We start from the raw sequence: 27540 nt of genomic DNA, 5'->3' as shown, positions 1-27540 counted from the left end.
CCGTAGAAGATTCATCCAGTGTCATTAATGATGATATGATACCGTGTGTGGGTCTTGGAGGGGTGTGTGTGTGTGGCATTTCTTGCTGTGACTTGTAGAGCAGGGCATCATGGGCGTTATGGAAGCGGCCCAAAATCAATTAACAACGAAAATCATTGCACAGCTGATAAAAATGTCATTCGCAAAATGCGCAAAATAGATATGTATGCAACAAGTGTATCATTAAACTTCTGCTACCATTTCTGCCAATCCGTCTACGCATACAGTTTGACGAATACGTTTGATAAATCCAAGGTATGCACCACATCCTACACACTGCAACTGCCTCTGCAACGCAAAAGCAGCGTTTCATTGGAAATTCATGTAATTCATGTGTATCAAAATGCCAAGACGCTGTCGGTGTTTTCGAAGCGTCAACATAGGACAATGTTTATCCTTTGGACGAGTGGAGGTTAATATAATCGTGATGGTTTCGGAGCTCTTCCACCAGAAATATGGCTGTATCATGGGAATGGTTTAACCTGTTTTGGAGACAAAACAGTTTTTTTGTTCGGAATTTCGGATGACTGACATGCCCAAAGTAAACTGCCTGTTACTTGGGCCCAGAAGCTAGGATATAATAATTGGTAGCGTTGGATAGAAAACACTCTGAAGTTTCTAAAACGGTTAAAATAATGTCACATGTTTGAGTATAACAGAACTGATATGGCAGGCGAAAATCCATCCAGAATGTGTGTTTTGTTTTTTTAAGTCACAGGCCATTTCAGTGCTAGCCTATGGGAAATACAAATAGATAGGACCCAGATTGCAGTTTCGTATGGCTTCGACTAGAAAGGGAAGTGATTATTGCACAAGGGATTCCATAGGTTAATCAGCAAGGATGGTGGAATTGGAATTTTGACCACACCCATAAAGTAGGTGTTACCCCAGAATGAGTGACCTCACTCATATTAACATAGAACCAGGGTTACATAACCTTGCGTTTTTTCTCTTTTAGAAGGTCAAATGATAGAAATGCACAAATGAAACTTAGTCTTTTTCCAACTAGAGCAAGAAAGAGAAATAGCCTAAAGTGAAGTGTGATTTGGGATGTTTATTTTATTTGGCTGAACATAACCATCTCCACTCAATCCAACACATCATCCACATATTCCATTTGAAAAGATACATATGAATATAGTATGTATCCCAAAAGCAAGTTAATCATTACTCCTTATGTTTTAACATTTGTAAAATCTTCAAATAATTTATCATTTGATTTTAGGTTTAATGTGCGTGAAGCGTACAATGTAACAGTCATTATGTGAAAGTACGTAAAACACTGGAAGAAAAAAAAATATATATATAGCAAATTAAAAACGTGCATAGTATGTGCCAGACAAAGTCCAAAGCTACCCAGTATTTCAAGAAATCTGACACATAAAATGAAGCTGCAAAGCCACACCGCTTCAGTCCATGGCCCCTGCCTCTAGTATCTAACATGCCTTATAAAGCAAAGCAGGTTCAGAAGGAAAACCTGAGTTTCTGCATCAGCTGAGACTGCACCAACCAGATGCTAACAACACTTCCTACCTTAATATGGCGGTCTATTTAAGCTGACCAGGTTCTGCTCACACATCCTCTGCCGCTTGCTGCTACTGCTAGTATGCATTTGTTTTTCTTGCTACACACCATCACCAAAACCTCCACCACCCCAACCTCCACCTGTTTGGTTCTGTTTTCCTTCCTGCAGGTGGATTGGTATACCTGTAGTTATTATATGTTGACACTTTGCTCTGACAGTGAGCTACCCTGAAGGAGCGGAACCTATTGCCAAGACCTATTGTACTGTTCATATTCTCTAATAAATGGTTAAACGAATACCTGGTGTTTCCTTTCTGGAATGTATTTATGCCTGGAGAGGGAGTCCTTCAGATGGAGATACTGAGAGAGCTGCTCAGACTGGCTGGCACCAGGTTCACAGGCCAAACATACGTGTCTTTATATCCTCCTGTCCGCCCTCGTTATGGCAGCTAATTCTAATGAGCACCCTAGTCCAGACCACCACTTGAAGAGCAACAGGACACGCACTCTCCCACAGGGGCTTCATAGCTTCTGTAGGAGTCAAAAGGAGATGTTTGATTGTCAGATGCCAGGTTGTTCCAGTAACTGGCAGGGATTTTCTATATTATTAGTGATTATTCTTGATTAGGTCATTCTTACCTGCTGCCCTAGAGCTTGCATAGAGTTAAACTCGATCTGCTCCCTCTTGATTCTGACCCAGTCAGGCTCATCTGGGATCATAAAGGCTAGAACCATCTTGACCAGGATCAGGACATGCTAACAAACACATTTTAGTCATTAAGCAGATGCTCTTATTGCTCCTGTAAGTTGCTCTGGATTAGGGTTATATGCCTTGCTCAAGGGCACATCGGCAGATTTTTCACCTAGTCTGCTCGGGGATTCAGCCCAGCAACCTGTCGGTTACTGGCCCAATGCTCTTAGCCACTAGGCTACCCTCACCTATGTTGGTTGGGCAGATGATGACACTGTAACATTCTGTAAATAAGACAATTGTTATGAACCATGTACTGTTATGAACAAGATACTGTACCTCCACCAGGAAGGCTCCCCAAACCTAACTCCCCTCCCTCATACTGTACCTCCACCAGGATGGCTCCCCAAACCTAACTCCCCTCCCTCATACTGTACCTCCACCAGGATGGCTCCCAGTATGATGTTCTTGCCGCTGATCCCTCCCTCCAGACAGAACTCCTGGACGCGAGGGGACAGCAGTAGCAGCCAGCAGTTAGACATGACTGAGACAAAGCCCAGAACCTCAAACGCTGTCTGAAACATACACACATGCATACAGTAATATGGTTACAGGTACATACAATGACAAGCGCAAATACAGACATGTGCATAGGGACATAGATGGGCACTGATAAGGAAATAACATTGACCACTGCACGTTGCTCACATCTACTTATTTACCAGATTTAGCTTCATAACATTTCTGTCTGCATTAAAAATGCCCTCTCTGTTTGTTCAAATTCTCACATCGCCCCAAAACCCTCCTGACCTGCCACACCCCCATATTGGACACTGGGGCAGAGAATGGCTTCCGGAACAGTTTGCAGATCTTGTAGGCATCCCCTCGGATCTCTGTGATGTTGTTGAGGAGCAGGAGGACGGCGGTGAGCGGGTACACACAGGAGAACAGACTCAAATACCCAAACTGCAGCAGCAATTCAATGTACTCCGCAAACAGGCCCTGCAACGTAGCAACAGACGCAATAACACCAAAACAAATATACACCAAACATACAGTACATATGCAAATGCCCCCAACCCTGATCCTACCCCTTAAGGCACAGATGCAAAGAAACCAAGGCAGGCGAGCACAATGAAGAGAAATAGAAAAGAAGAAAAAAATACACATTTTACATGGACTTACTGGATAAGGGGGAAGGCTTCTCTGGGCTCTGAGTTTGTCCATCTCTAGGTCGTCCTCCTGCTCTTTCTTATGGGGAGCACTAAGGAAGCGGTCGACTATAAACGGCACTACCACCTCTGTACACTGGTTCACCAGCTGGTTCCCAATTAGCATAGAGGCAAGCCTCTGGGCAAAAATCGATAGTAAACAAACATAAATAGTTACATACTGCATACACACTCTCTCTGGGATCAATTACTACAGACAGTGCACAGAGAGAATGCGATCTGCTCTGTTGTAGAGCTCAAGAAAATCTATTTGAGATCCATCTACCCTTTAAAATGAGGTATTTCCACATTGTATAACTTTTCCTCCGGCCATAGAAAAACAGTGCTGCCCAGCTGAAATCTCTTACCTTGCGTAGCAGTGGTAGGTCCTGTTTGTAAAAGGCAATGTGGAAGAGCACAGCAAAATTGTTGAAGAAAGTAAACTGAAAATTAGAAAGGGAGATTTTGGCCTCAATTAATATCTCTGGAGGCATGACTACAGATCCTGTATCTGATTTGCCTCCCACATCTGTTTATAAAAAAACAGCTGATACTATCTGCACAGTACTCTTATCTGTATCACAATACATTTGGCTATGCACCATTTTTTTATATTTGTCATTTACCAGAAGCGCCTATCCAGAGCAACTTACAGGCTAAATCCCTTGCTCAAGGGCACAACAACAGATGTAGCACTTAGTCGGCTCTGGGATTCGATCCAGCTACCTTTCGTTTACTGGCCGAACGCTTTTAACAGCTATGCTACCTTTCTCCTGGGAGGAGGAGGATGATAGACTGACAGATGGGGAAGGAAAACTGACCAGGAGGACTTTGGTGGTATGATGGTTCTGGAAGGAGGACTCCTCTCTGTGGTTTTCTATGTGGGTAAATCAGACAGATTTTCAGTGGACTTATCACTTATCACACACAAACTGTGATACTTTGCATCCAATTGCATTCTCTATTATTATATGACTCTCTGCTCTTTGGTGAACTTAGCTCTGTGTTCCCAAACATTCTAACCCCTACTGCAATTATTCATCAACCTCATATTTATTTTCTCTCCCCCTCTTTTATAACCCTTCTCTATCATCTCTAACCCATCTCCCTCCCCAGTGCTCTCTCACCCCACTCGGTGAGTTGCATGGCCACAGCGTGGTACACATTCCCCAGCATGTTGGTGTAGACAATGTGGGCCATGGAGGGCATGTAGAGCAGAACTCCAGAGAACAGGGAGCCGCTGTCCTGATGGAAGCCCTGCACCAGGGCCTCTCCGTGATAGAAGCAAGTCATTCCCAGCACCACCAGTCCCATTAACAGCCCCACTAGGGGCAACGACACCAGGCCTACACGCAGCTGCCTCTGCCACTCTGGGAACAGGGGCTCCAGACGGCCTGTTTCAGGGTTGAGCCCCAGGGTACCGTGGAAGCCAGGGCGGGGCCCGGCGAAGCGCTCGGCCAGGTTCAGTGTGCCCCAGCGGTGGGAGAGGGAGGAGCTCCGGCGCTTCCACAATTCGATGAACAGCGTGGACCACAGCATGCTGAATACAGCCTGTACCATGTGACCGCTGACCGAGGGGCCATCGTCGTCCTCCTCCATCACCCCCTCCCCAGCCTGCTCCTTCACCACCCCACCACCTCCAGGCAGCAGAAAGGTCAGGACAAGGCCCAGGAAGGCAGGGGGAACCAGGGCCCAGGTGTAGAAGTCTAGAAAACTGAAGTAAAATGCCACGGTGCTTCCAAAATATGATTGTATTGCATCTGCACAGGAAGAGAGCGATCATTAGCAGGACAAAGGAGCAAATGTTTGTTAGAGCCGGGCGATATGGATAGAAAATCCATATCACAATAAATTCACAATTTTTTTGCGATATTGATAAATCAGCAATAAAATTACAACAAAAAACATCCGGGAAGGGCAAGGTGATATGGGCAAAAAGTCATATCGCGAATGTAACTTTTTTGCCCAATAACAACAATAATAAAAAAATGTCAATGGACAGTTACTTTACATTAGTGGTCAGTGCCAAGTAAAACAACAGAGATGGTAGCCTATGATTAAAACAGTAAGCTATTTAATCGAACTTATCCAGGAAATATATGATTTCAGATTTTGATGTGCAACCTGTCAAAATTCTTCAGAGAATTTGACATCTTTGCATATTGGCCTCATGGCTGTATTATTCACCACCTGAGGAAGTGGGAACTCAAAACATTTAGCTAGATTGCTAACGCTAAATATGATATTGTTGCTATATAGCCATGTAGGCTCAGTAAATGTAGGCTCAGTAAATGTAGTCTAATGTCCTACAAAAACCTTTCACCACTATGCCTAAGCTACAGTTCCACTTGTAAAGTCGTACCATGAACTCAATATTAAGAGGTGAGAAACACATGATCTACTCACAGAAAGCTGTGACTCTCCTTTCTGTAACTAGAACAACATGAGTTGCTTTGAAAACTGTATTTTTCTCACAATATCATTTTGAGCAAAGGTCATATGCATCTCTACCTCCTCACAGTGGGGATTTGATTTGGATCTTTTAGTCCCCATTTGGACTAATCTTCCAAGAGTCCGTAAACATTCAAATACAATTTATAATACGAACACGTTTTCACATGTAACACACTATTACAAACATACATAATATACCAACAATGACCCAATAAATACTCAATCTAAAAAATATTGATTATTCATCTACTATAGTCTCACAACATTTCTATGTATTTAAATGGTTTGAATTTATATTGAAAGGTTTTTGGTTTGCTAAGTTAATTAATTCAATTTCTTTATTGCTCTAAATCGAAATTTTATTTAGCCTATTTCTCTTTTCTGTCTGGATAACGCATAGATGGTGGACAATCTATTTCTAGTATTTACAGAATGTCTGTCTCTTACCAACTGAATACCGTTATGAATAGAACTTGGCCGTTTTAAATTATGTATATTATGAAATAGAGTAAGTATGTTTTTTTCCAATTATCTTGTCGATTGATGACCTCACAGTGGGGAGATGGGCATGAGAGTCAGCAGCCAACAGCAAAACAGGGACAGGCAGATACTTTCATAGCAAGAATAAACATAATGCATAGACTATTGCTGTTGACCAAATTATGGTTTTAGCACCATCTACAGGAACGTTGTGTAACAAAATCACCAACATAGGAGGAAGGCAGTGTCTGTGTCTGTCATTTTGTTTATCATCCCAGCTCTAGTGTGTGGGTGAATACAGTATGTAACTATTTTGTGTGTGTTTACTGTATGTTGTTGTTTACCGAGAGGCTGTCCCCATATCTGCTTCTTAGAGTACCACCTTCTGCCGAGGTCATTCAGTCTCTGCTGGTCATGTAGAGGGAAGATGTCCTTTATCACTCCTGCCCTCACCAGCTTCTGACCTACAGCACAGAGACAGGACGGATGGGCAACATCAGGGAACTGTACAATACCTCTACCATTATTACACATACAGACGGGTAACCGGGGGTAACATAGCCAGAAGCTTGGCAGCATACGTAAGGGACAGTGCAGATCACAGAGCAGTGAGAGCAGACCGGAGAGAGCACTGAACTGATGAGCCAGAGGTGGTGCTCTGCTCTGCTCTGCTGCAGAACAGCTTAGCTAAGCAAGATCATGACCAGAGGACAGAACATGCTGAGGTAAACCAGATAGCACACATGCACACAAACAATACTACTCATATTACAGAGCAAGTGATAAAGCTTCAAATGATACCAACTTTTGCTTCGTAGCACCGATTTTGCAGCACATTGTGGAGTCACATATTCCAATTAATAATTTCTCAATTATGCATTAAAATACAAACGTCAAGTACATGTCAACAATCATTCCTATTGAAGGACCTTTCTATGGATATTTAGTGAAAATACCCTAAATAAGTCCTTTTTTGATCTAGTTTCGTGAGGAATCACCCAACATCCCAATTAATAGTATATCACTCTATTCACATACCTAAACACACACACGCACATGTAAAGACTCACAGATGTTTTCCCAGGCTTCTAGGACCCCTGGAGCCTCTGGGATTCCAGGGATTCTCTGCTTCTTCTGGGCCTGTAGAGAGTCCAGCTCATTCTTGACTATGTACTGACGCTCCGCTAGCGTCAGGAACTCCTGCATGTCATCTGGTAACACAGAGGACAGGCGTCAATCAAGACTGTCGTGTGTGTGTGGATATATAATATACACACACACACACACACACACACACACACACACACACACACACACACACACACACACACACACACACACACACACACACAGTTCTGGAAAAAAATGAAGAGACCACTGCAAAATTCTTATTTTACTATTTAAAGGTTTGTGTTTGGTAAATTGAACATTTTTGTTTTATTCCATAAACTAAAATAACAAAAAATATGCAGTGTTGTCAGACCTCAAATAATGCAAAGAAAATAAGAAATCAATATTTGGTGAAAAAACTCAGATTTTCAATTACAGCTTTCATGCGTCTTGGCATGCTCTCCGCCAGTCTTTCACATTGATGTTGGGTGACTTTATGCCACTCCCGGCACAAAAATTCAAGCAGCTCGACTTTGTTTGATGGCTTGTGACCATCCATCTTCCTATTGATCACATTCCAGAGGTTTTCAATGTGGTTCACATCTGGAGATTGGGCTGGCTATGACAGGGTCTTGATCTGGTGGTCCTTCATCCACCAGGGAGTGATGGAGTGCTGCATCAGATGACCTGGTCTACACAATCACCCGATCTCAACCAAATTGAGATGGTTTGGGATGAGTTGGACTGCAGAGTGAAGGAAAAGCAGCCAACAAGTGCTCCGCATATGTGGGAACTCCTTCAAGATTGTTGGAAAAGCATTCCAGGTGAAGCTGGTTGAGAGCATGCCAAGAGTGTGCAAAGCTGTCATCAAGGCGAAGGGTGGCTACTTTGAAGAATGTGAAATATAAAATATATTTGTATTTGTTTAACACTTTTTTTGGTTACTATATGTGTTATTTCATAGTTGTGATGTCTTCACTATTATTCTACAATGGAGAAAATAGTACAAAATAAAGAAAAACCTTGAATGAGTAGGTGTGTCCAAACTTTTGACTGCTACTTATATATAGTCCCACTAATATATATGTGTGTGTGTGTGTGTGTGTGTGTGTAATTTGGGCTATATTACCACACTCTCACAACAGTGAATGTGTGTGTATCTATTCCTACAGAAGGTGTATTGGGTACTGAAGATCTACACAACAAGTTCAATTACTTATTAACTGCTGATACTGTTAATCTCCCTCTACTTTTCCCCCACCATTACCAACATTCTTACCAACATTGCTGAAGTTGTCTCTGTCGTGGTAGGAGAAAGCAACCATGTCTTCATTGTGGTATTTCTTACACAGACCCAGGTCCTCCGTGGCTTTGAGGAATGTGCAGCGAGGAGCAGACACCACGACCACATCTCCACACTCATCCTCTCCAGGGTGGGCCAGCAAAGCTGCTCCTAGTACAGAAGAGGAGAAAAGGGTCAACTTCAATACTTCTGCCTCTACTGCAGTGATCTTAGAGGGTGTATATGCTTTTGTTTCAGTCCAGTACTTAATGACACAGCTAATAAACTAAGATACCCGTGCACTGATATATTCCCCCGCAGTTGTATTGTGCAACACTTTGAGTCAAAAGTCTTTGTCAGGCTTAACCCACATGCATAAAGCATTCACTGGATGAGGGTACACTACTTTTAAACTCTTGATTCAATAAGCTAATCATCAAACCCAGGGGAATCAATTGAATCAGAAGTGTTAATAGCACTCAGCAGGACCAAAACAAGCGACACAGACTGAAGAACAGTCAGACCTCTGCTGATAACCCAACATGACCTCTCACCTCCGTGTCTCTTTGAAGTTTCAATCAGGGAGATGAGCCACCTCTTAGTGACAGGCTGGACGTTGTCTGACAGCTGAATGAGGACCAGGGGCTCCACCTGCTTAGACACACAGCAGGGACAGCTGACCTGCGTCCATGAGTCCTGGGACAGGATCTTAGTCTGTGTCTGGACAGAGCCTTTATCACCCATCGACGTCATCACGTCCCTGTGGAGAGGCAGTGTGAGGAGGACAAGGAGTTTTACTGTATCTGTTATACACTCTGTAATCCACACATTTACAAGGGTCGTTCCAACTCAAAAAGGCACAAGAAAGAGGATTTTGACACCCACCATCTCAGATTGTTCTGAAATGGTTTCTGTAGTTTAGAAACAGATAAGATAAGCATTCCTGCAACATTATTTGGATGAAACATAATTTAATCTGAGAAATTAAACTAATAGATTGCACCTAAATTGGCCATTTTAATTTATAGTATTTATATAATATTCAATAAATATAGTACCCAACATCCAAATTGGACAAAACTTCTTCCTACCAATGAGTATTTTGATAGGTTTGCCAGTGGATATCTGTAATGGTAGACTCAGTAATTCCAGTTTAGTCTATTGTTTTTCTGATATGATCAATTATTCCTACAGATTTAATCATACTTAATTATCCATTGTCTCCTGGCCACAGAACAATTAGCAAAAAAGATTTGATATCGCTACTAATGTCACACATTTACATTCATCCTAGGTGCTCTACTATCAACTGGCATGCTAAATTAGGCAGCTGTAGATGTGAGGGGGAAACAAAAATATTCATATTATCTATAAAGATTATAAAAAGGCCATTCGGTAGCTAGCAATCTTAAACACAATAGGATTATGATCAGGATGTCTGGTCTCTGTTTCACTGCATCTTAACTAAGCCTGTTGGATGAGCTAGCTAGCTAGGTTGAAACCAGACAGTATCAAAAAGATGGGCTACAGAGACAGAGGGATGTCGTTTCGCTCGCGCTGATGCTTTCTCCGGGTGAGATACACTATATACACAAATGTATGTAGACACCCCTTCAAAATATTGGATTAGGTTATTTCTGCCACATCCGTTGCTGACAGGTAAATAAAATTGATCCCCAAGCCATGCAATCTCCATAGACAAAAATACTTTTTTTCATGGTTTGGGCCAGGCCCATTAGTTCCAGTGAAGGGAAATATTAACACTAGAGTATACAATGACATTCTAGACGATTCTGTGTTCCCAACTTTGTGACAACAGTTTGGGGAAGGCCCTTTGCTGTTTCAGCATGACAATGCCCCCATGCACAAACTGAGGTTCATACAGAAATGGTTTGCCGAGATTGGTGTGCAAGAACTTGACAGGCCTGCACAGAGACATGACCTCAACCCCATCGAACACCTTTGGGATGAATTGGAACGCCCACTGTGAACCAGGTTTAATCGCCCAACATCAGTGCCCGACTTCCAATAATGCTCTGTGGCTGAATGGAAGCAAGTCCTGCAGCAATGTTCCAACATCTAGTGGAAAGCCTTCCCAGAAGAGTGGAGTCTGTTATAGCAACAAAGGGGGAACTAACTCCAAATTAATGCCCATGATTTTGGAATGGGATGTTTGATTAGCAAGTCTCCACATACACTACATAACCTTTCATTTCGACATACTTTTGGTAAACTTACAAATATGTGCATAACATGGCGTTTTATGTAGGCTACACTTCCAATGGTGTAGCCTCATAGGCCTATGCTTATTATCTTGTCAATGTAGGTGTAACAGTACTCTTCTGGCGTTGTGTACATCAGTCATCGACACGGAACTCCAATATGTAGCACCAATCATCTAGCTTTATTCTGATAAGAACGACACAAAATTGCACGTCATGCAATGCCCGTCTCACCATCCAACTCTGCACTCACGCACGCTGATTTGGTGCTTGTTCACTGGGGCAGTTCCCAAAATATTACAATTACAATATACAATATAATATTTTTAACAATGTACCTGATAAGAACGACACAAAATTGCACGTCATGCAATGCCCGTCTCACCATCCAACTCTGCACTCACGCACTGTACAAAATATATGAACCCCCCACCAGACACAGTAAGTTGCTAGCTAATACTGGCAAGAATTCTCTACAACAAAATGCACAACAAATATTCTCCAAAAACCCCTGCATCTTATGTGTGATGTTTGAATAACATTTACGAACTATTTGATATAAATTGTACATTTAAATCATCACTTGAGAGCATAAAATCACTTTTGACGTACGGTGCTTTGCAACCAACAACTTACCGCTGATTTGGTGCTTGTTCACTGGGACGATTCTAACTGGAACATCCCCCCTCGTAAGCAAGCTACGCAAACCAGCCAATAAGATGCCATGTTGAGTAGGTGAAGGCAAGACAAACTCAAACCAAAAACCCATTGGCTTAACAATAAAGTGGCAAGGGGAATCACCAATATAACCCTGTTACACTCCCCCCTACTGAATTCCACTTGCCAAGAAAAATAACAAAATACAAAACGGCACTGTGCAAACATACCAGATACAGAGACACTCAACATATGTACAGAATAATCCAGAGAGAGAAAAAAAAGTACTACCTAATAGAGAAAACTAAAAGGTAACGCTGTGTATATCAAGGATGCAGACCCTGCTTTAAATCAGTCACTAAATATTCCAGTCATTAGACTATTCTCCTTGAGAATTAGAGTGAAAAGCGGTTGATCAAACCCCTTAGCCCTCATAGGTAAACATGCCCTGTCACATGTTAAGTACACTCGGTGACTTTAAAACATCCAAGTAATAAAATAAACCACCATAAGAGACTTTATCATATGTCACATTACCATCCTGCAACCTCTAATTATGGTCACAATGATGTAAAAGCAAATAAAAGATGTCAATACAATTGACCCTCTATTCACATATTTTACCTTCAAGAGCTAACTTTCTGCTGATTCATAATCTCAATCAGTCTTGACACTGGTTTAAATAGCCTTCCTGCCCTTGACCTAATATGACCCCGACTACCTTCAACTGCATAAGGGGTAACAGTGTTGTGCACTGTTGCAATAGTGTGTCCGTCAACACAGTCAGTACTTAACTGATCAGGTAAGGAATGGTCCGCGTTTGGTAGGTCAGTACGGATATCGTAAGCAGACTGGTCAATTAGCTCACTCACTACACTGTTACAGTCTCGGTCAGATTCTTGAAGACTCTCTGATCGAGGCAGACCTTCCAGCTGCAGTATATCATCCACGGAAACCAAAGGTGGAATATCCTGAGCATCCAAGGATCGCACATCACCCTCCAGGCTTGTGTCACCTGTTCCTTCAGAAGACAACTCTGACACCCACACTCTGGTTCTGTACTCAGCACCATCATCCACTGCAGTGTCCATGGCAGCTGAGACCACTAGGCTGTCATTCATGTCCTCAGACTCTGTTAATCCAGACTTGTCTGTTCCCTCCTCAACAGCAGCATGGGGAAGAGGAAGAAATTTGACTGGCATTATCAGATTGCGATGTACCGTCTTCTCCCGTCCAGTGGAGCTGTTCTGAATCTTAAAAGTGTGACTGTCAGCATTCAATCCAGTGACAAGGTAGACAGTATCCTCCCAACGGTCAGCGAGCTTCCGCTTTCCCCGCTCCCCCTTGTTAGCCAGCAATACACGATCCCCAATCTCCACTGGTGCTCCTCTGACTCTTCTGTCATAAAGGTCAGCATGCCTCTTCAACTGCTTCGCTGCAGATGCCTGTGCTGCATTCATGGCTTCTTTCAGATCTCTCCTCAAAGACTGAACAAACTGGTCATAGTCGACAACTTCTGGGTTCTCTATGACCGAGCCAAAGACTATGTCAACAGGCAGTCTTGGCGTCCTCCCAAACATTAGCAGGAAATGGGCAAAGCCTGTGGTCTCGTGGATTGTACAATTGTATGCAAACGTAAGGGACTTCAGCGCCTGAGGCCATCTGTGCTTAGCTCTCGTTGGCAGGGCCCGGATCATGTTTCCCAAAGTCCTATTCATCCTTTCGCAGGACCCGTTCCCCATCGGATGGTACGGCGTGGTGTGAGACTTCTGAACGCCTGCAACACTCAACAGTTCGGCTATTAAAGCGCTCTCAAAGTTGGCTCCCTGGTCTGAGTGTATACGGCGTGGCATCCCGTAGACACAGAAATAGTTGTTCCACAACTGATGAGCTACTGACTTAGCAGACTGGTTCGGACACAAGAAGGCATGAGCTAATTTGGTAAAGTGGTCAGTAACAACGAGCACATCCAAGGATTTGTTTGAAGAATCTTCTGCAGACCAGAAGTCTATGCACACTAGTTCAAGAGGCTCAGTTGTTATTATGCTCTCAAGAGGAGCTCTTGCTTCCGGATCAGGAGTCTTGCTCACCACGCATCTCCTGCAGCACTTCACATAGGCTTTTACCTCCCTCTCCAGGCCATGCCAGAAGAACCTCTGTCTTGTCAGGTAGACTATTCTCTGTTGGCCCTGGTGGCCAGCTTCATCATGGACACCCTTCAACACCATTGCTTTCATGGAGGCTGGAACCACATGCAGATACATTTTCCTCTTTGTAACCACATTCTTTGAAACACGATACAGTACACCCATCTTCATGGTCAACTTGTCCCAACTTCTGAGAAGACCCAAAACCTCAACACTCTCATGGGCACGCTCTCTCCGGGATGGTCTTCTCCCCCTCAACAAAGAAGATGACTTTGCTGATCACGTTGTCATCACGCTGCTTACTCATCAGTAGGTCGTGTGGCAGAACATCGACATTGGTCTGCTCTGATGGCATAACAGCCTGTGGGAGCTGTGGCAACAGCAGTGCATGTGAGCCCACTTCACCCACCCAGCACCTATGTGAATGAAGAACAGCTGCAACTTCATGTCTTGATAAAGCACCAGATGGGGGTCAACAGTAGCCTGACAGCTAATGACCACTTCGTTGGAGTCAGAGGCTTTGTCAAAGGGGTGGCTGGACCAGCGAAACACATCTTGCACTCTGTCTGTGCGCACAGCGTCGGCTTCAGCTAGTAAGGTCTCGTACGGGACCCTTGTCAGGCGATGGAGTGCACTGGGTCGTACGAAGGGCTCTCTGCTCAAAGCATCTGCAACAACATTCATTTTTCCAGAGATGTATTTAATGTCAAACTCGTACGGTGCCAGCTTGGCGACCCATCTCTGTTCACAAGCATCAAGCTTTGCTTTGGTCAGAATGTATGTCAAGGGATTATTATCCGTCCATACCGTGAACTGCTGTCCCCGTAGCCAGTGGTGGAACTTGTCACAGATAGCCCATTTCATGGCAAAGAACTCGAGCCTGTGCACAGGATACCTTGACTGTGCATAACTGAGGGACTTGCTCGCGAAGGCTATAGGTCTCGCTGTAGCTCCCGGTTCTTGTACCTGAGATAGCACAGCACCTAAGCCATTGCTGGATGCATCCACCGAGAGTAGAAAGGGTTTTTCGAAGTTGGGGTGGGCCAACAAAACCTGGTCCAGCAAGGCTTGCTTTAGCTGGAATAAGGCCTGTCTGCATTCTGTTGTCCAGTCGGCAGCCGTCAACTTCCTGACAGGTGAGCTTTGCTTCTTTTTCCAGCGTGGAGCCTTGTGTCCAGTAGTCAATCCAAAGAGAGGCTTTGCAATGGTCGAGCAACCTTCAATGAACTGTTGATAATACACCACCATCCCAAGGAATGACCTCAATTTCTTCTGAGATGGAATGTCAGTGCCATCTTTCATCAGATCAGCTTCTGTTACTCCTGTAATGGCCCTCACCTTCTCAGGGTCTGTAGCTACACCATCCGCACTAATGATATGCCCCAGAAACTTCACAGACCTCTGCAGAAAGTTACACTTTTTGGCGCCAACTTCAGGTTGTGAGCCTTGAGACGCTCAAAACCATTTCCAGGCGCTGTATAGCCAGATCTTCAGTGGGCGCATAGACCAAGACATCGTCAAGGTAACACAGCAGGCTAAGAAAGTTCTGATCCCCAAAGATGTTTAGCATCATCCTCATAAAGGTTGCCGGACTATTACATAACCCCTGTGGCATTCGATTGTATTCGTACAATACAAAATGGGGACGTAAAAGCTGTGAATCTCCGGTCATCCTCATGCACTTCCACATTGTAGTAGCCAGAGGTAAGGTCCATTGTCGAGAAAAAGGCATTTCCACCTAACGCAGCCAGCGCGTCAGCCTGGTGAGGGAGTGGTGGGCGTCTTTGATGGTGCGAGCATTGAGCAAACGAAAATCAGTACAGAGTCTCAGGTCTCCAGACTTCTTCCATACAAGGACAAGGGGAGAGGCGAACTCACTACTAGACTTCCTTATGATATCACGTTCTTCCATCTCATTCAATGCTTGTTTGAGCTTCTCATAATTATTTGGTGAAAGGCGTCGGTAGGGCATCCGAAAGGGTTTCTAATCACTCAGTTGAATGCGGTGAAGACATCCGGAAGCTTTTCCACAATCCAACTTGTGCCTGGAAAAAATAGACTGGTACTCAGCTATGAGCTGGATGAGTTTCTTCTTACCAGCAGGAGACGCTTGACAGGAGGAGACATCAATATCAGTCAAACCTAAGTCACGTAAGACCTCAGGCTCGCTTGAACTGTCAGGTCCGTCAGTATCGTGAAGTTGGCTGGAACCGTCAGTCAGTGTCAAGTCATCTTGGCAGTCAGTGAGTATATCAGCCGTTCTCTGCACTTGCTGCTGTAAAGCTGCTGATGAACCATCATTCACACCCGAACAGTCAAAGTCCTCTAGAGCCATGCAAGGAAAGACTTTGGCTAGAGTGGCGTTTCGTCTCAATGTCACTGTCTTCTGAGAAGGGTTTATCACTCTAACAGGGAGCCACCCATCCCCCCGCAATAGAGCTTACTGTCCTCCCTACCAGTATTGACCTTGGTGTTGACCTTGAACTGCTGGGCTCAATGACAACAGCACTGCCAGCTGATAGATTCTGAGTGTTTCGTAGTCTGCCCCAGACTAAGTGCTCCTGCATAGGCTCTAGAGTCACAGCCCCTTTTAGTCTCACAGTTCCAACTTTGTTTGGTACTTCACTGTCTCTCCATCTCTCCACATTAGCCATCATCTCGATTAGCTTGCTCTCCTCACCCCCGTCACACACAGGAGTGTAAACCCTCTTCCAGAGATCTCCATCCGTCTTCAGGTGGCGAATCAAGTGCTTTAGGAGATTGCTGCCCAAGATGAGGTCATCACTCTGGCCTTCAACCACCAGTGTAGGCACAGCGACTCTACATCCGTACACCTCCATCTCCAGCTCACACACTCCCAAAGGCCTCGTCTTCAACCCACCACAACCAACCAAGACTACCTCTGTAGGACTCAATGATGGACTTTTCAACACTCCTGCATGCAACAGTTCAGGTAAGACCCTAGAGCTCAAGGTACAAGCCATGGACCCACTGTCAAGCATAGCTCTCACTTCCACTTCTCCTCCTATTAACACCTTGGCATAGAATAAATCATCATACGGGGAAAGTCTCTGTGTGTTCTGCATTATGATACTCTTCTCAGTCTCCATTTCGTCACAAACACTTTTATATACAGACTCCAAAATCAACAGCTCTCACTGATGGGGACTCTACAAAAGGCCCAACACTCTCCCCTTCTACATGCAGGCCTACTAGTTTTCCGGAAGCTGAGCAGTGATTACTGTAGGGACTCCACTAGCTGTGCTCAGAGCTGCGGCCTTGGGGCACTGAGAGCGTGCGTGGCCAGCTACATGACAAAGAAAGCAGAGGTGATTGGTCCTGCAGTGAAAGTAAGTATCATGTCCAGCATCCCCGCACACGTTACATGGCCCATTAGACTTCACTTTGCTCCTATTCCCTTTTTGGAACTTATGGTCAGACTGTTGTGGCCTCTGCTCCAGCACACGCTCCAGCATGGCAAGGATACGTTCCATGGGCTCAGCTGAGCCTTGAATAGTCTGGGCTGGGTAAGGCAACGTATTGGGTACTTCCATGTGGGACCTCACAGCAGGCATGGTGATCGGCATGACAGCACCAACTTCCTGCTTCATTGTTGCGATGGCTGGGGTCACCTTAGATAAGTGAGAGTACCTCCGCTCCCTCCTGTATTCATCCAGCCTCTCATGAACATCTGCAGCGGTCCATTGCTGTAATGGCTTGCACTTAAAGATAAGGGACAGTTCAGCGTTAGGGCAATGTCTGATGAACATGACTGTGAGCTCACGAGATGGGTCTTCAACACTTTTTTTTCTGTCTCTTTAGACAATCTTCTGCAACCTCCATAGCCCTGTTCAGTCTGAGCCAATATTCAAATGGTTGTTCATCAGTCAGAGGTAATGTGGCATAAAAGTCAGCAAGGGGCATGCTTGAAAAAACAGTGTCACTAAAATGTTGTTTCAGTATGTCAAAGATGGGACTCGGGCCTTTAGATAAATCAATGGAGGGATTGCTGACTTTAACAACATCGCGGGCCCTTCCCATAAGCCTGCCCATAACCTCAACTGCTTGGTCCATCACAGACACGCCCCTCTTACGCATGTAAACCATGACCATATCCTCCCACTCATGCACTGTGCACTTTTCAGAGCCATCCCCCCGAAAATACACCGGTTCCCTGATATCAGACTTCAATACCAGGTTCAGGCCTGACACATCCATACCCCTCGAGCTGCATACACTCCCCATAACATTGTCCCAAACATGTCCAGCAATTGCCTTTGACTCCAAACAGGAGGCAATGTTCTCCCCAATGGAATGACCAATCTGCTGTACTATGTCTGCTATGAAATCCATGGAGACCTCCCCACTCCCTGTATTTGGCAAACCTCTTTCATACACATCCTTGGGCGTGTCCATGGATAAACTATCATCAAAACCCTCCAGTTTGGGCATAGGTGTAGAAGTAACTGGAATTTTGGCTGAACCCCTACCCACAGATGGTGACAGATTAAATGACAGGAAACCCCTACCTCTCCCAACACCTTCCATTTTAACAATGGGAAATCAACACCCTAATGAAAATGTAAACAGCAAAACATGTATAAATATATCACCTAAATCTCACCTATATCTAGTCCACTGGTAAAACTCACCCTACTTATATCAGATATACATCAGAATTGCAAATAAACAAGTAACACAAAAGTTATCCTTTGTCTGTGAAGAGCCTCAGACAGAGAAATTATCAATTGCAATAATAAAACGTTCTAGTGGCGCCATCTTGTGGCGAAATGCGATATCGCCAAACTGCACCAGCAACGTCTTATCTGATTCTTCAACAGCAACCACGGCGAAGTTCTGGGATGGAAATCCAACGAAGGATGATCCGATCCAGAAGAACAGTCACGGCACCACTGTAACAGTACTCTTCTGGCGTTGTGTACATCAGTTATCGACACGGAACTCCAATATGTAGCACCAATCATGTAGCTTTATTCTGATAAGAACGACACAAAATTGCACGTCATGCAATGCCCGTCTCACCATCCAACTCTGCACTCACGCACGCTGATTTGGTGCTTGTTCACTGGGGCAGTTCCCAAAATATTACAATTACAATATACAATATAATATTTTTAACAATGTACCTGATAAGAACGACACAAAATTGCACGTCATGCAATGCCCGTCTCACCATCCAACTCTGCACTCACGCACTGTACAAAATATATGAACCCCCCCCACCAGACACAGTAAGTTGCTAGCTAATACTGGCGAGAATTCTCTACAACAAAATGCACAACAAATATTCTCCAAAAACCCCTGCATCTTATGTGTGATGTTTGAATAACATTTACGAACTATTTGATATAAATTGTACATTTAAATCATCACTTGAGAGCATAAAATCACTTTTGACGTACGGTGCTTTGCAACCAACAAATTACCGCTGATTTGGTGCTTGTTCACTGGGACGATTCTAACTGGAACATCCCCCCTCGTATGCAAGCTACGCAAACCAGCCAATAAGATGCCATGTTGAGTAGGTGAAGGCAAGACAAACTCAAACCAAAAACCCATTGGCTTAACAATAAAGTGGCAAGGGGAATCACCAATATAACCCTGTTACATAGGTCACGGATTGTGTGGAGAAGGATTGCGAGTCCTTTCGGGATCAAGTGCTGCCCCCAAAACCGTGTCATGGACCTTGCCAGAGGGGCAAAGCCCCGTCTGAGACAGGTTATAATAATGTGACATAAAATTATATAACAGGTCTAGCCACTAGCCTCTGGCTAAAGTGAACTAGTGGTAGCCTAAATTAGCTTAATAACTTAAACAAATAGCCTATAACGGAGACTATGCCCCTGTTTTGGGATAACCTATACATCCTTCATTCCTCCCATCCTTGAAGACTGATAGATGGATAGTTTATTTCACTTTTGTATATTATCTACTTCACTTGCTTTGGCAATGTTAACACGTTTCCCATGCCACTATAGCCTCTTGAATTGAAATTGAATAATGAAAGGAGATATTATGCTAGGCTACCAACCAAGTTATCATAATTGATCTAATAGGCTGATATTTAGATCAATGATTATTTCGAGAAAGGGAGAATGCATCCATTAATATATTCAAACAGTGCCTCAGATTAGCTGGTTGGTGCATGCAAGAGTCGTCCTTGAGTTACACCTCCCACAGACACTTGCGTAAAACCCGTGCTTCGTTGTTCATTTCCCGGAAGTCGTTGGATAGCCCTATCCTTTACATCCACTGTAACGTATGACGAGCCTACAGGTTGGGGCACTCAATTTGTAATGAGTGAAAAATAGCGGCGTTGTAGCGAATTTGGAGAGCAGTTTGACGTGGGACATACACACGCATAGCCAATGATCTCCAGGATGCCAAGATAATTTGTTTTATTGGGTGTGCTAACGTTACCTACTCGCCTATAGTCGTTAGAAGAATAGTTGCCATAAGGGGGAAATACTACTGCCAATAAAGCACCATGGATAAGGTCGTTAATAGTTTCCATTATGCACAGATTTTTGCAAGGTGTTCGCTTCGGCTACGGAGCAAAACTTTATAGAGAATTCGGAGGGCAGACTGACAGGGACTCAACCCCAAATTCAGTTAAAGTGCAAATAAAGTTTTTTTTTTTGTGCTCACAACGCACCATGGCCTTTAGAGTGTATTCCTCTAATCTGAAATGGACAGTTATTGATGCGCATTAAAAATATATATATAATGATGCGCGTGAATGCGCAGTGACACATGTTTGAACGAGTGTATTAGTTCACTTGATTGATAGCCGTTTGTTTTGCCCGTTTTTTTTAACCGCCCACACACCTGCATACACACACAACCTGCCGTCTCTACCTATGTATGTAACCACGGTTCCTCATTCTGAAAATAATCTGTGGCACAACCTTTTCCAGGTCCTAATACTTATAATAATATGGTTATTATATGCTAAAATAGCTAGGAATTCCTTCTTACTAAAGCCAATTCTAAAGTATACAGTAGTTTCAGGGAGACACTTATCCAAATCTCTTATCCAAATGCAACATAACTGAGACTTTTTTTCTCATAATGTCGAATTTATTCTTGAAGTATTGTCACTTTATTCTCGAAATGTCGTTGCTTTATTCACAATTTAATTTGTACTTTATCCTCGAAATATTGCCACTTTTTGAAGTACTGTTATGCAAAAAATAATAATCCAGGTATCACCACCTATCGCTTGGCCCTAAAATTCTTCTGTAGCATAGACATTTAAAATTGCAAAACAAAAGTAAAAACTATATTGTAGAAAATAGATTTGGAAAATTATTTGTAACCATAATTTAGCAGATATAGTTTCACTTGACAGAATCAAAGTTGGTTATAAATATACAGTGCCTATAGAATTGTCACGGTCTGACCATCGTTCGTATGTGTTTTCCTTGTTTTAGTGTTGGTCAGGACGTGAGCTGGGTGGGCATTCTATGTTGTGTGTCTGGTTTGTCTATTTCTATGTTTGGCCTGATATGGTTCTCAATCAGAGGCAGGTGTTAGTCATTGTCTCTGATTGGGAACCATATTTAGGTAGCCTGTTTTGTGTTGGGTTTTGTGGGTGATTGTCCTTAGTGTCTTTGTTCCTGTCCCTGTGTTAGTTGACAAGTATAGGCTGTTTCGGTTTTCGTTACGTTTATTGTTTTGTAGTGTTTGTGTTTATTCGTGTTTACGTTGTTTATTAAACATGGATCCAATCTACACGCTGCGGTTTGGTCCGACTCTCCTTCACACCTAGAAAACCGTTACAAGAATGTCTACACCCCCCTTGGAATTCATTCCATTTTATTGTGTTACAAAGTGGGATTCAAATTGATTTAATTGTCTTTTTCTGTCATTTTGACTTATACAAAATACTGTCAGTGTTCGTACACATGCATGTTTTGGAATATTTTTATTGTATATTTGTCACGCCTTGGTCATTGTATTTTGTGTTTTTGTTATATGTTTGGGTAGGCCAGGGTGTGACATGGGTTTATATGTTGTTTTCGTATTGGGGTTTGTATTATTTGGGATCGCGGCTGATTAGGGGTGTGGTATAAGCTTGGCTGCCTGAGGCGATTCTCAATTAGTCAGGTGCTTATCGTTGTCTCTGATTGGGAACCGTATTTAGGCAGCCTTGAGTTCGCTTTGTATTTCGTGGGTGTTTGTTCCTGTCTCTGTGTTGTAGTCACCAGATAGGCTGTAATTAGTTTCACGTTCCGTTCTGTTGTTTTTGTATTTAGTATCAGTTATTTCATGTACCGCGTTCTTTCATTAAAGTCATGATTAACCAACACGCTGCATTTCGGTCCGACTCTCTTTCTTCAACAGACGAACGCCGTTACAATATTTTTGTTATTTTCTCTCTGTCATTTAGTTCATTATTGTGGAGTAACTAGAATGTTGTTTTGGCCATCCTCGGTTTTCTCCCATCACAGCCATTGAACTCTGTAGCTGTTTTAAATCACCAATGGCTTGGTGACATCGCTCAGCAGTTTCCTTCCTGTCCTGCAGGTCAGTTCAGAAGGATGACTGCACCTTTGATATGTGTGAGTGCTCTAATACATCAGCCACAGTATAATTTAACTTGACCATGCTTGAGGATGCATTCAATGTATGATTTATTATTTTTACCTATATACCAATCACTGCTCAGGCTTTCAAAAGTCTTTATTTGAATCTGTGCTTGAAATTCAACACTCGACTGAGGGACTTTAAAGATGTTGTATGCATGGGGGACAGGAAGGGGTAGTCCTTCAAAAAACATGTCAACCTCTATTTCAGAGTCCAAATAACGAATTATGTGATTTGTTAAGCCACATTTTACTTCTGAAATAATTGAGGTTTACCTAAACAAAGGAGGTGAATACTTATGCAGTCCAGACTTTCTATGGCACTGTACGTCTATTCACACAGTCATTGTTTGAATTTTGATATCACAAACAGTTTGTTTTAAGTTGTTTTAGGCAGTGGCCCGCCCATTAGTTGCCCCACTGGTGTTTGTATTTTTGCGAAGGGTTTAAACACTGTTTCCCATGCATGTTCAATGATCCATAAACAATTAATGAACATGCACCTAAGAAACTAACAGTTTAGACGGTAGGCAATTAAGGTCACAGTTATGAAAACTTAGGACACTAAAAAGGCCTTTCTACTGACTCTGGAAATGCACCAAAAGAAAGATGCCCAGGGTCCCTGCTCATCTGCGTGAATGTGCCTTAGGCATGCTGCAAGGAGGCATGAGGACCGCAATGTGGCCAGGGCAATAAATTGCTATGTCCGTACATTGAGACGCCTAAGACAGCACTACAGGGAGACAGGACGGACAGCTGATCGTCCTCGCAGTGGCAGACCACGTGTAACAACACCTGCACCTACATCCGAACATCACACCTGTGGGACAGGTACAGGATGGCAACAACAACTGCCCGAGTTACACCAGGAACGCACAATCCCTCCATCAGTGCTCAGACTGTCCACAATAGGCTGAGAGGCTGGACTGAGGGCTTGTATGCCTGTTGTAAGGCAGGTCATCACTAGACATCAATGGCAACAACAACTTTGGGCACAAACCCACCGTCACTGGACCAGACAGGACTTGCAAAAAGTGCTCTTCACTGACGAGTGGCGGTTTTGTCTCACCAGGGGTGATGGTCGGATTCGCATTTATTGTCAAAGGAATGAACGTTACATCGAGGCCTGTACTCTGGAGCAGAACGATTTGGAGGTGGAGGGTCCGTCATGGTCTGGGGCGGTGTGTCACAGCATCATTGTACTGAGCTTGTTGTCATTGCAGGCAATTTCAACGCTGTGGTTTACAGGGAAGACATCCTCCTCCCACATGTGGTACCCTTCCTGCAGGTTCATCCTGACATGACCCCGCAGCATGACAATGCCACCCCCCCTTTGTTCAGGGACACATTTTTCCATTTCTGTTAGTCACATGTCTGTGGAACTTGTTCAGTTTATGTCTCAGTTTTTGAATCTTATGTTCATTCAAATATTTACATGTTAAATTAGCTTAAAAACACAATTGTCAGTGAGAGGACATTTCTTTTTTTTTTGCTGAGTTTATGAAGTTATTTCAGAATGAAAGTTAACTGGCTAGGACATCATGCTTTGTGACATTGTTTGATCATGTATTTTCAGTTATTGCATAAGCATGTTTGTTGCGTTCTCCCTAGTGCACTTATTAATTTATATCTTTATGTACATATTCTTTATCCCCTTACACTTGTGTCTATAAGGTAGTAGTTTTGGAATTGTTAGCTGGATTACTTGTTGGTTATTACTGCATTGTCGGAACTAGAAGCACAAGCATTTCGCTACACTCGCACTAACATCTGCCATGTGTATGTGACAAATACAATTTGATTTGATTTGAGCTGCCTGCTCATTGTGAATGGTATAATCTAATCTGTTCAAAACAGTGGCAGCATGTGCAGGAGTGGTCATGTTTTTTTTTTTTACATGTTCGTGAAATAGGTGTATTTATGCTCTTGTTGAAATGCACAGATCGCTTTATATATATGTCCTCTCCGAGAAACTACTGGTAGTTCGAAAACATGGCATCATATTTCTGTCATGCTGCTTTGTTGACAACTCCAACCACCACCATGACCCTCCCCCTCACTGCCTGGGTAATCAGCAGCTGCAGCCACTGGTTCCGCCTGCCTTTCCTTCACCAGTTGGCTGCCATCTGACAATGGCCCATAGAAACAACATCAAAACTATATCAACTAATTTCCTACAAAGGCATATAATAACAGATGTAGCCTAAAGACAAGATTACATTGACAGTAGTCTGATGGGTGACAATATTATCAATTGCCTTGTAGCCTCTGCCGAGTCCCCAACAACTGGAAAGAGTTTACGCTTTTGGATGTTAAGGCGACACTCCATCTTAACTCCTCCTCTACATTTACGGGATTGGTTAAACAGTGCACAAAAGAACCTCTTGTTGTTGTCAAGACCAGTATGTAGCGGATCTAGTTTCAGCCATTTCCTTTAAGCCTGCTACGCTAGGTTAATTGCCTAGTGAAAGAAGAGACTGCAGCGCAGCGTGGGTAATTGACAAAGAAGGGAGCGAGTTTACCAAAAATAAACTTTTAGAAATCATCCTTCATGCAGGTAAGGCGTTATGTCATAACATATCGGAAAGAGCGTGTTCAACTGTTTCTAAAACACATACATTTGCCAAACAACTTAAAATGAAGGCATGGGGCCTCCTGGGTGGCGCAGTGTCTAGGGCTCTGCTGTGCCACCAGAGACTCTGGGTTCGAGCCCAGGCTCTGTCACAGCCGGCTGTGACCGGGAGGTCCATGGGGCTACACACAATTGGCATAGATAGGGTGGTCCAAGCCCTCGCTTGGCAGGTAGGGATGTCCTTGTCTCATCTCAAGCGACTCCTGTGGCGGGCCGGGGCGCAGTGCATGCTAACCAGGTCGCCAGGTGCACAGTGTTTCCTTCGACACATTGGTGCGGCTGGCTTCTGGGTTGAATGCGCGCTGTGTTAAGAAGCAGCTTGGTTGGGTTGTGTTTCGGAGGACGCATGGCCCTCGACCTTCGTCTCTCCCGAGCTCATATGGGAGTTGTAGCGATGAGATTGTCAATAGTAACTACTAACAATTGGATACCACGAAGCACAGACTACTAACATAATGCAATTTAAAGTATGGTATTCTGTTCTTTTGAAATAAAATGTACATATTTTTGAAATGTTTATAAAGACCTGTCTTGTCAAAATAATGTTGACTTTCTTGTGAAGGTGTATAACACTTGAATTGTGGTGTGTTTTGTTTTTACGTAGTGAGTATACCAAACATCAGGAACACTTTCCTAATATTGCAGAGCAGGTTCTTAATGTTTTGTATCCTCAGTGTACAATATAAAACCAACTTTACCTCAGTGCCTACCTGCTCTAAAAAGTTGGGTAAACAATATTTTCTTGTGGATATTTTGTCTCAAGTTTCAAGCAGCTGAAGGACAAATTGCACAGACAACCGGTAGAGTAAGTTTAAATGTAAACATTTTTTTCAACATTCTGGCTTGTAAGAAACATTCACACAATTTTTCAGGCATTAGTTTCAGGCTGAATATACCAAATTTTGTATGACAGCCTGATTAATCAGACTAGCAGTATTTGAACAGACCAGCAACTTCCTCTTAGCTCTGCCTCTGTATACAGAGATACAACATGTAACACCAAGGCCAAGAAAAATTAATGAGAAGGGAGTGGGTAAGGAAAGAACAAGTGAATGAGGGGCTGTACAGTACCTGACAATGTGCTGAGGTTTAGGTCAATAGGCGTATGCGGATGTCTGGCCCACACCCCCTCCGATGTGACGTTTCAACACAAACTAATATACACACAATGTGGTCCTGAAATCAAGGTGGGGGCCTGTTCAGGGGTCCTGAACAGAGCCACAAACACACACACACTACGGATATGTCCTTGCAGATGGGTGAGTCGGAGTTGCAGGACAGGAATGCAGTGAAACTTCTACCTCCCTTCAGGGTGTGGAGCTCCCTGACTGGCACCTCCCAGCTCTGCCTCGGTCTGTCTGCAGCTCTGGGTCCTACTGTCCGACAGAGTAGAGGACTCTATTCCCACAGGAATCTCACAGTAGTCAGACACACAGCATTGGGATTACTTTTTATTTTTTACTTTATTTTTTTGTCCTGCAGATTATTTGGAAACAATAACAAACCAATGTAGATATTTATACATGCAACTTAGAAGTTTTATATCACAAAATGTTGATTTTAAAATATTTTGATCCTTAGAGCAATCTTATTTGATTTAGAAAAGGATATTCAAATGATCAGTAAGCTATACAAAACCTAGCAGAGCCTATTCAACTGACAATCTCTTAGGAAAAAAATATAAGCTATTGGAACCAAGACTCAAAAAGAACTGATGGCACAAGATGGAGGGAATGTTGGAACATAACTAATGAAATGACAGTCAACGAAAATATCCGCTTAATGCAGTATAAACCAATGTATAGAAGGAGACACAATTCACTAATTCTACAGCACAACGGCAGAGTCATGGCTTAAGTGTAAAACTAACAATGACTCAAGCCTTGCCTTCTGGGAATGTTATGAAGTCCAAAAGTGTTATGTGCGACGTTAGAAAGTTTTCTGTCAGAATTATTACAATGTAAATGCATTTTTAATCCGTCTGTCTGCATGTTTCAAGACATGGCATAAGAGGGTGCAGTGAGATACCTGATGGGTTGGACCATACTCTTCTCATCAATCATCTTGGAACATTTTCCAATTAAGAACATTCAAAACAAAAGTGAACAAAATATTAGACAACAATAGAACAATGTAACAGACGAGCGTAAAAAAATACAATTATTTATATATACAAACATGCAATAAATAAGTCATAATAAAGAGTCAAATAATAACGAGACATTGGATCATATGGTCACCTGCTGTAAGCTACATATTATACATTAGGTGTGAAATATTATATAAGGATTAAATCAATGTGATGTGGGGGGAGATTCTCCATATAGTCAATAAAAGGTTGCCAAGTTCTGTAAAATGTCTTTAACTTATTCCTCAAACAGTAAGTGATTTTCTCCAGTGAGATACAACTATTAACTTCCGATAGCCACATTGCAACTTGCAGGGAGGAATCCGATTTCCATTTCAAGGCAATACATTTCTT

At 43.1% G+C, this 27540-nt stretch overlaps 2 protein-coding genes across 3 annotated transcripts in view; both read right to left on the bottom strand.

Annotated features, from left to right (window-relative positions):
* Positions 1-1073: 1073 nt before the first annotated feature.
* On the bottom strand, positions 1074-26365 carry LOC118396581 (anoctamin-10-like). 2 transcript variants are annotated; one of them, XM_052465661.1, is made up of 13 exons: positions 26130-26364; positions 9346-9551; positions 8789-8962; positions 7470-7610; positions 6744-6863; positions 4593-5225; positions 4287-4342; positions 3834-3908; positions 3440-3604; positions 3065-3256; positions 2692-2829; positions 2203-2319; positions 1074-2094 (listed from the first exon to the last, which is right to left on the bottom strand). In XM_052465661.1, the coding sequence occupies exons 2-13, from the start codon at positions 9542-9544 to the stop codon at positions 2086-2088; spliced, it is 2019 nt and encodes a 672-aa protein (XP_052321621.1). In that variant the 5' UTR covers positions 9545-9551; positions 26130-26364; the 3' UTR covers positions 1074-2085. The 2 variants fall into 2 exon arrangements, with proteins under 2 accessions (XP_052321621.1, XP_052321622.1); XM_052465662.1 differs by lacking the exons at positions 1074-2094; positions 2203-2319 and adding an exon at positions 2326-2593 and having other exon boundaries at positions 2643-2829; positions 26130-26365.
* Positions 1074-27540, bottom strand: part of LOC118396582 (anoctamin-10-like) — a 59801-nt gene continuing 33334 nt past the window's right edge. Inside the window, exon 14 of the transcript XR_008066392.1 lies at positions 1074-1863. The gene's annotated coding sequence lies outside the window, so the exon portion shown is untranslated. The remainder of the gene's footprint in view (positions 1864-27540) is intronic.

Source organism: Oncorhynchus keta, chromosome 17 (genome assembly GCF_023373465.1).
Source record: "Oncorhynchus keta strain PuntledgeMale-10-30-2019 chromosome 17, Oket_V2, whole genome shotgun sequence".
Lineage (NCBI taxonomy): Eukaryota > Metazoa > Chordata > Actinopteri > Salmoniformes > Salmonidae > Oncorhynchus > Oncorhynchus keta.
This window is presented reverse-complemented; position numbering and strand designations above follow the sequence as displayed.

Excerpts from the sequence above, each read along its gene's own strand:
- LOC118396581 (XM_052465661.1), bottom strand. The coding sequence starts at position 9,544 with ATGACGTCGATGGGTGATAAAGGCTCTGTCCAGACACAGACTAAGATC. Across the intron at positions 2,830-3,064 it reads CCAATATGGGGGTGTGGCAG|ACAGCGTTTGAGGTTCTGGG; the intron begins GTCAGGAGGGTT and ends TGTATGTTTCAG. Across the intron at positions 2,320-2,691 it reads TGGGAGCCATCCTGGTGGAG|CATGTCCTGATCCTGGTCAA; the intron begins GTACAGTATGAG and ends TGTGTTTGTTAG.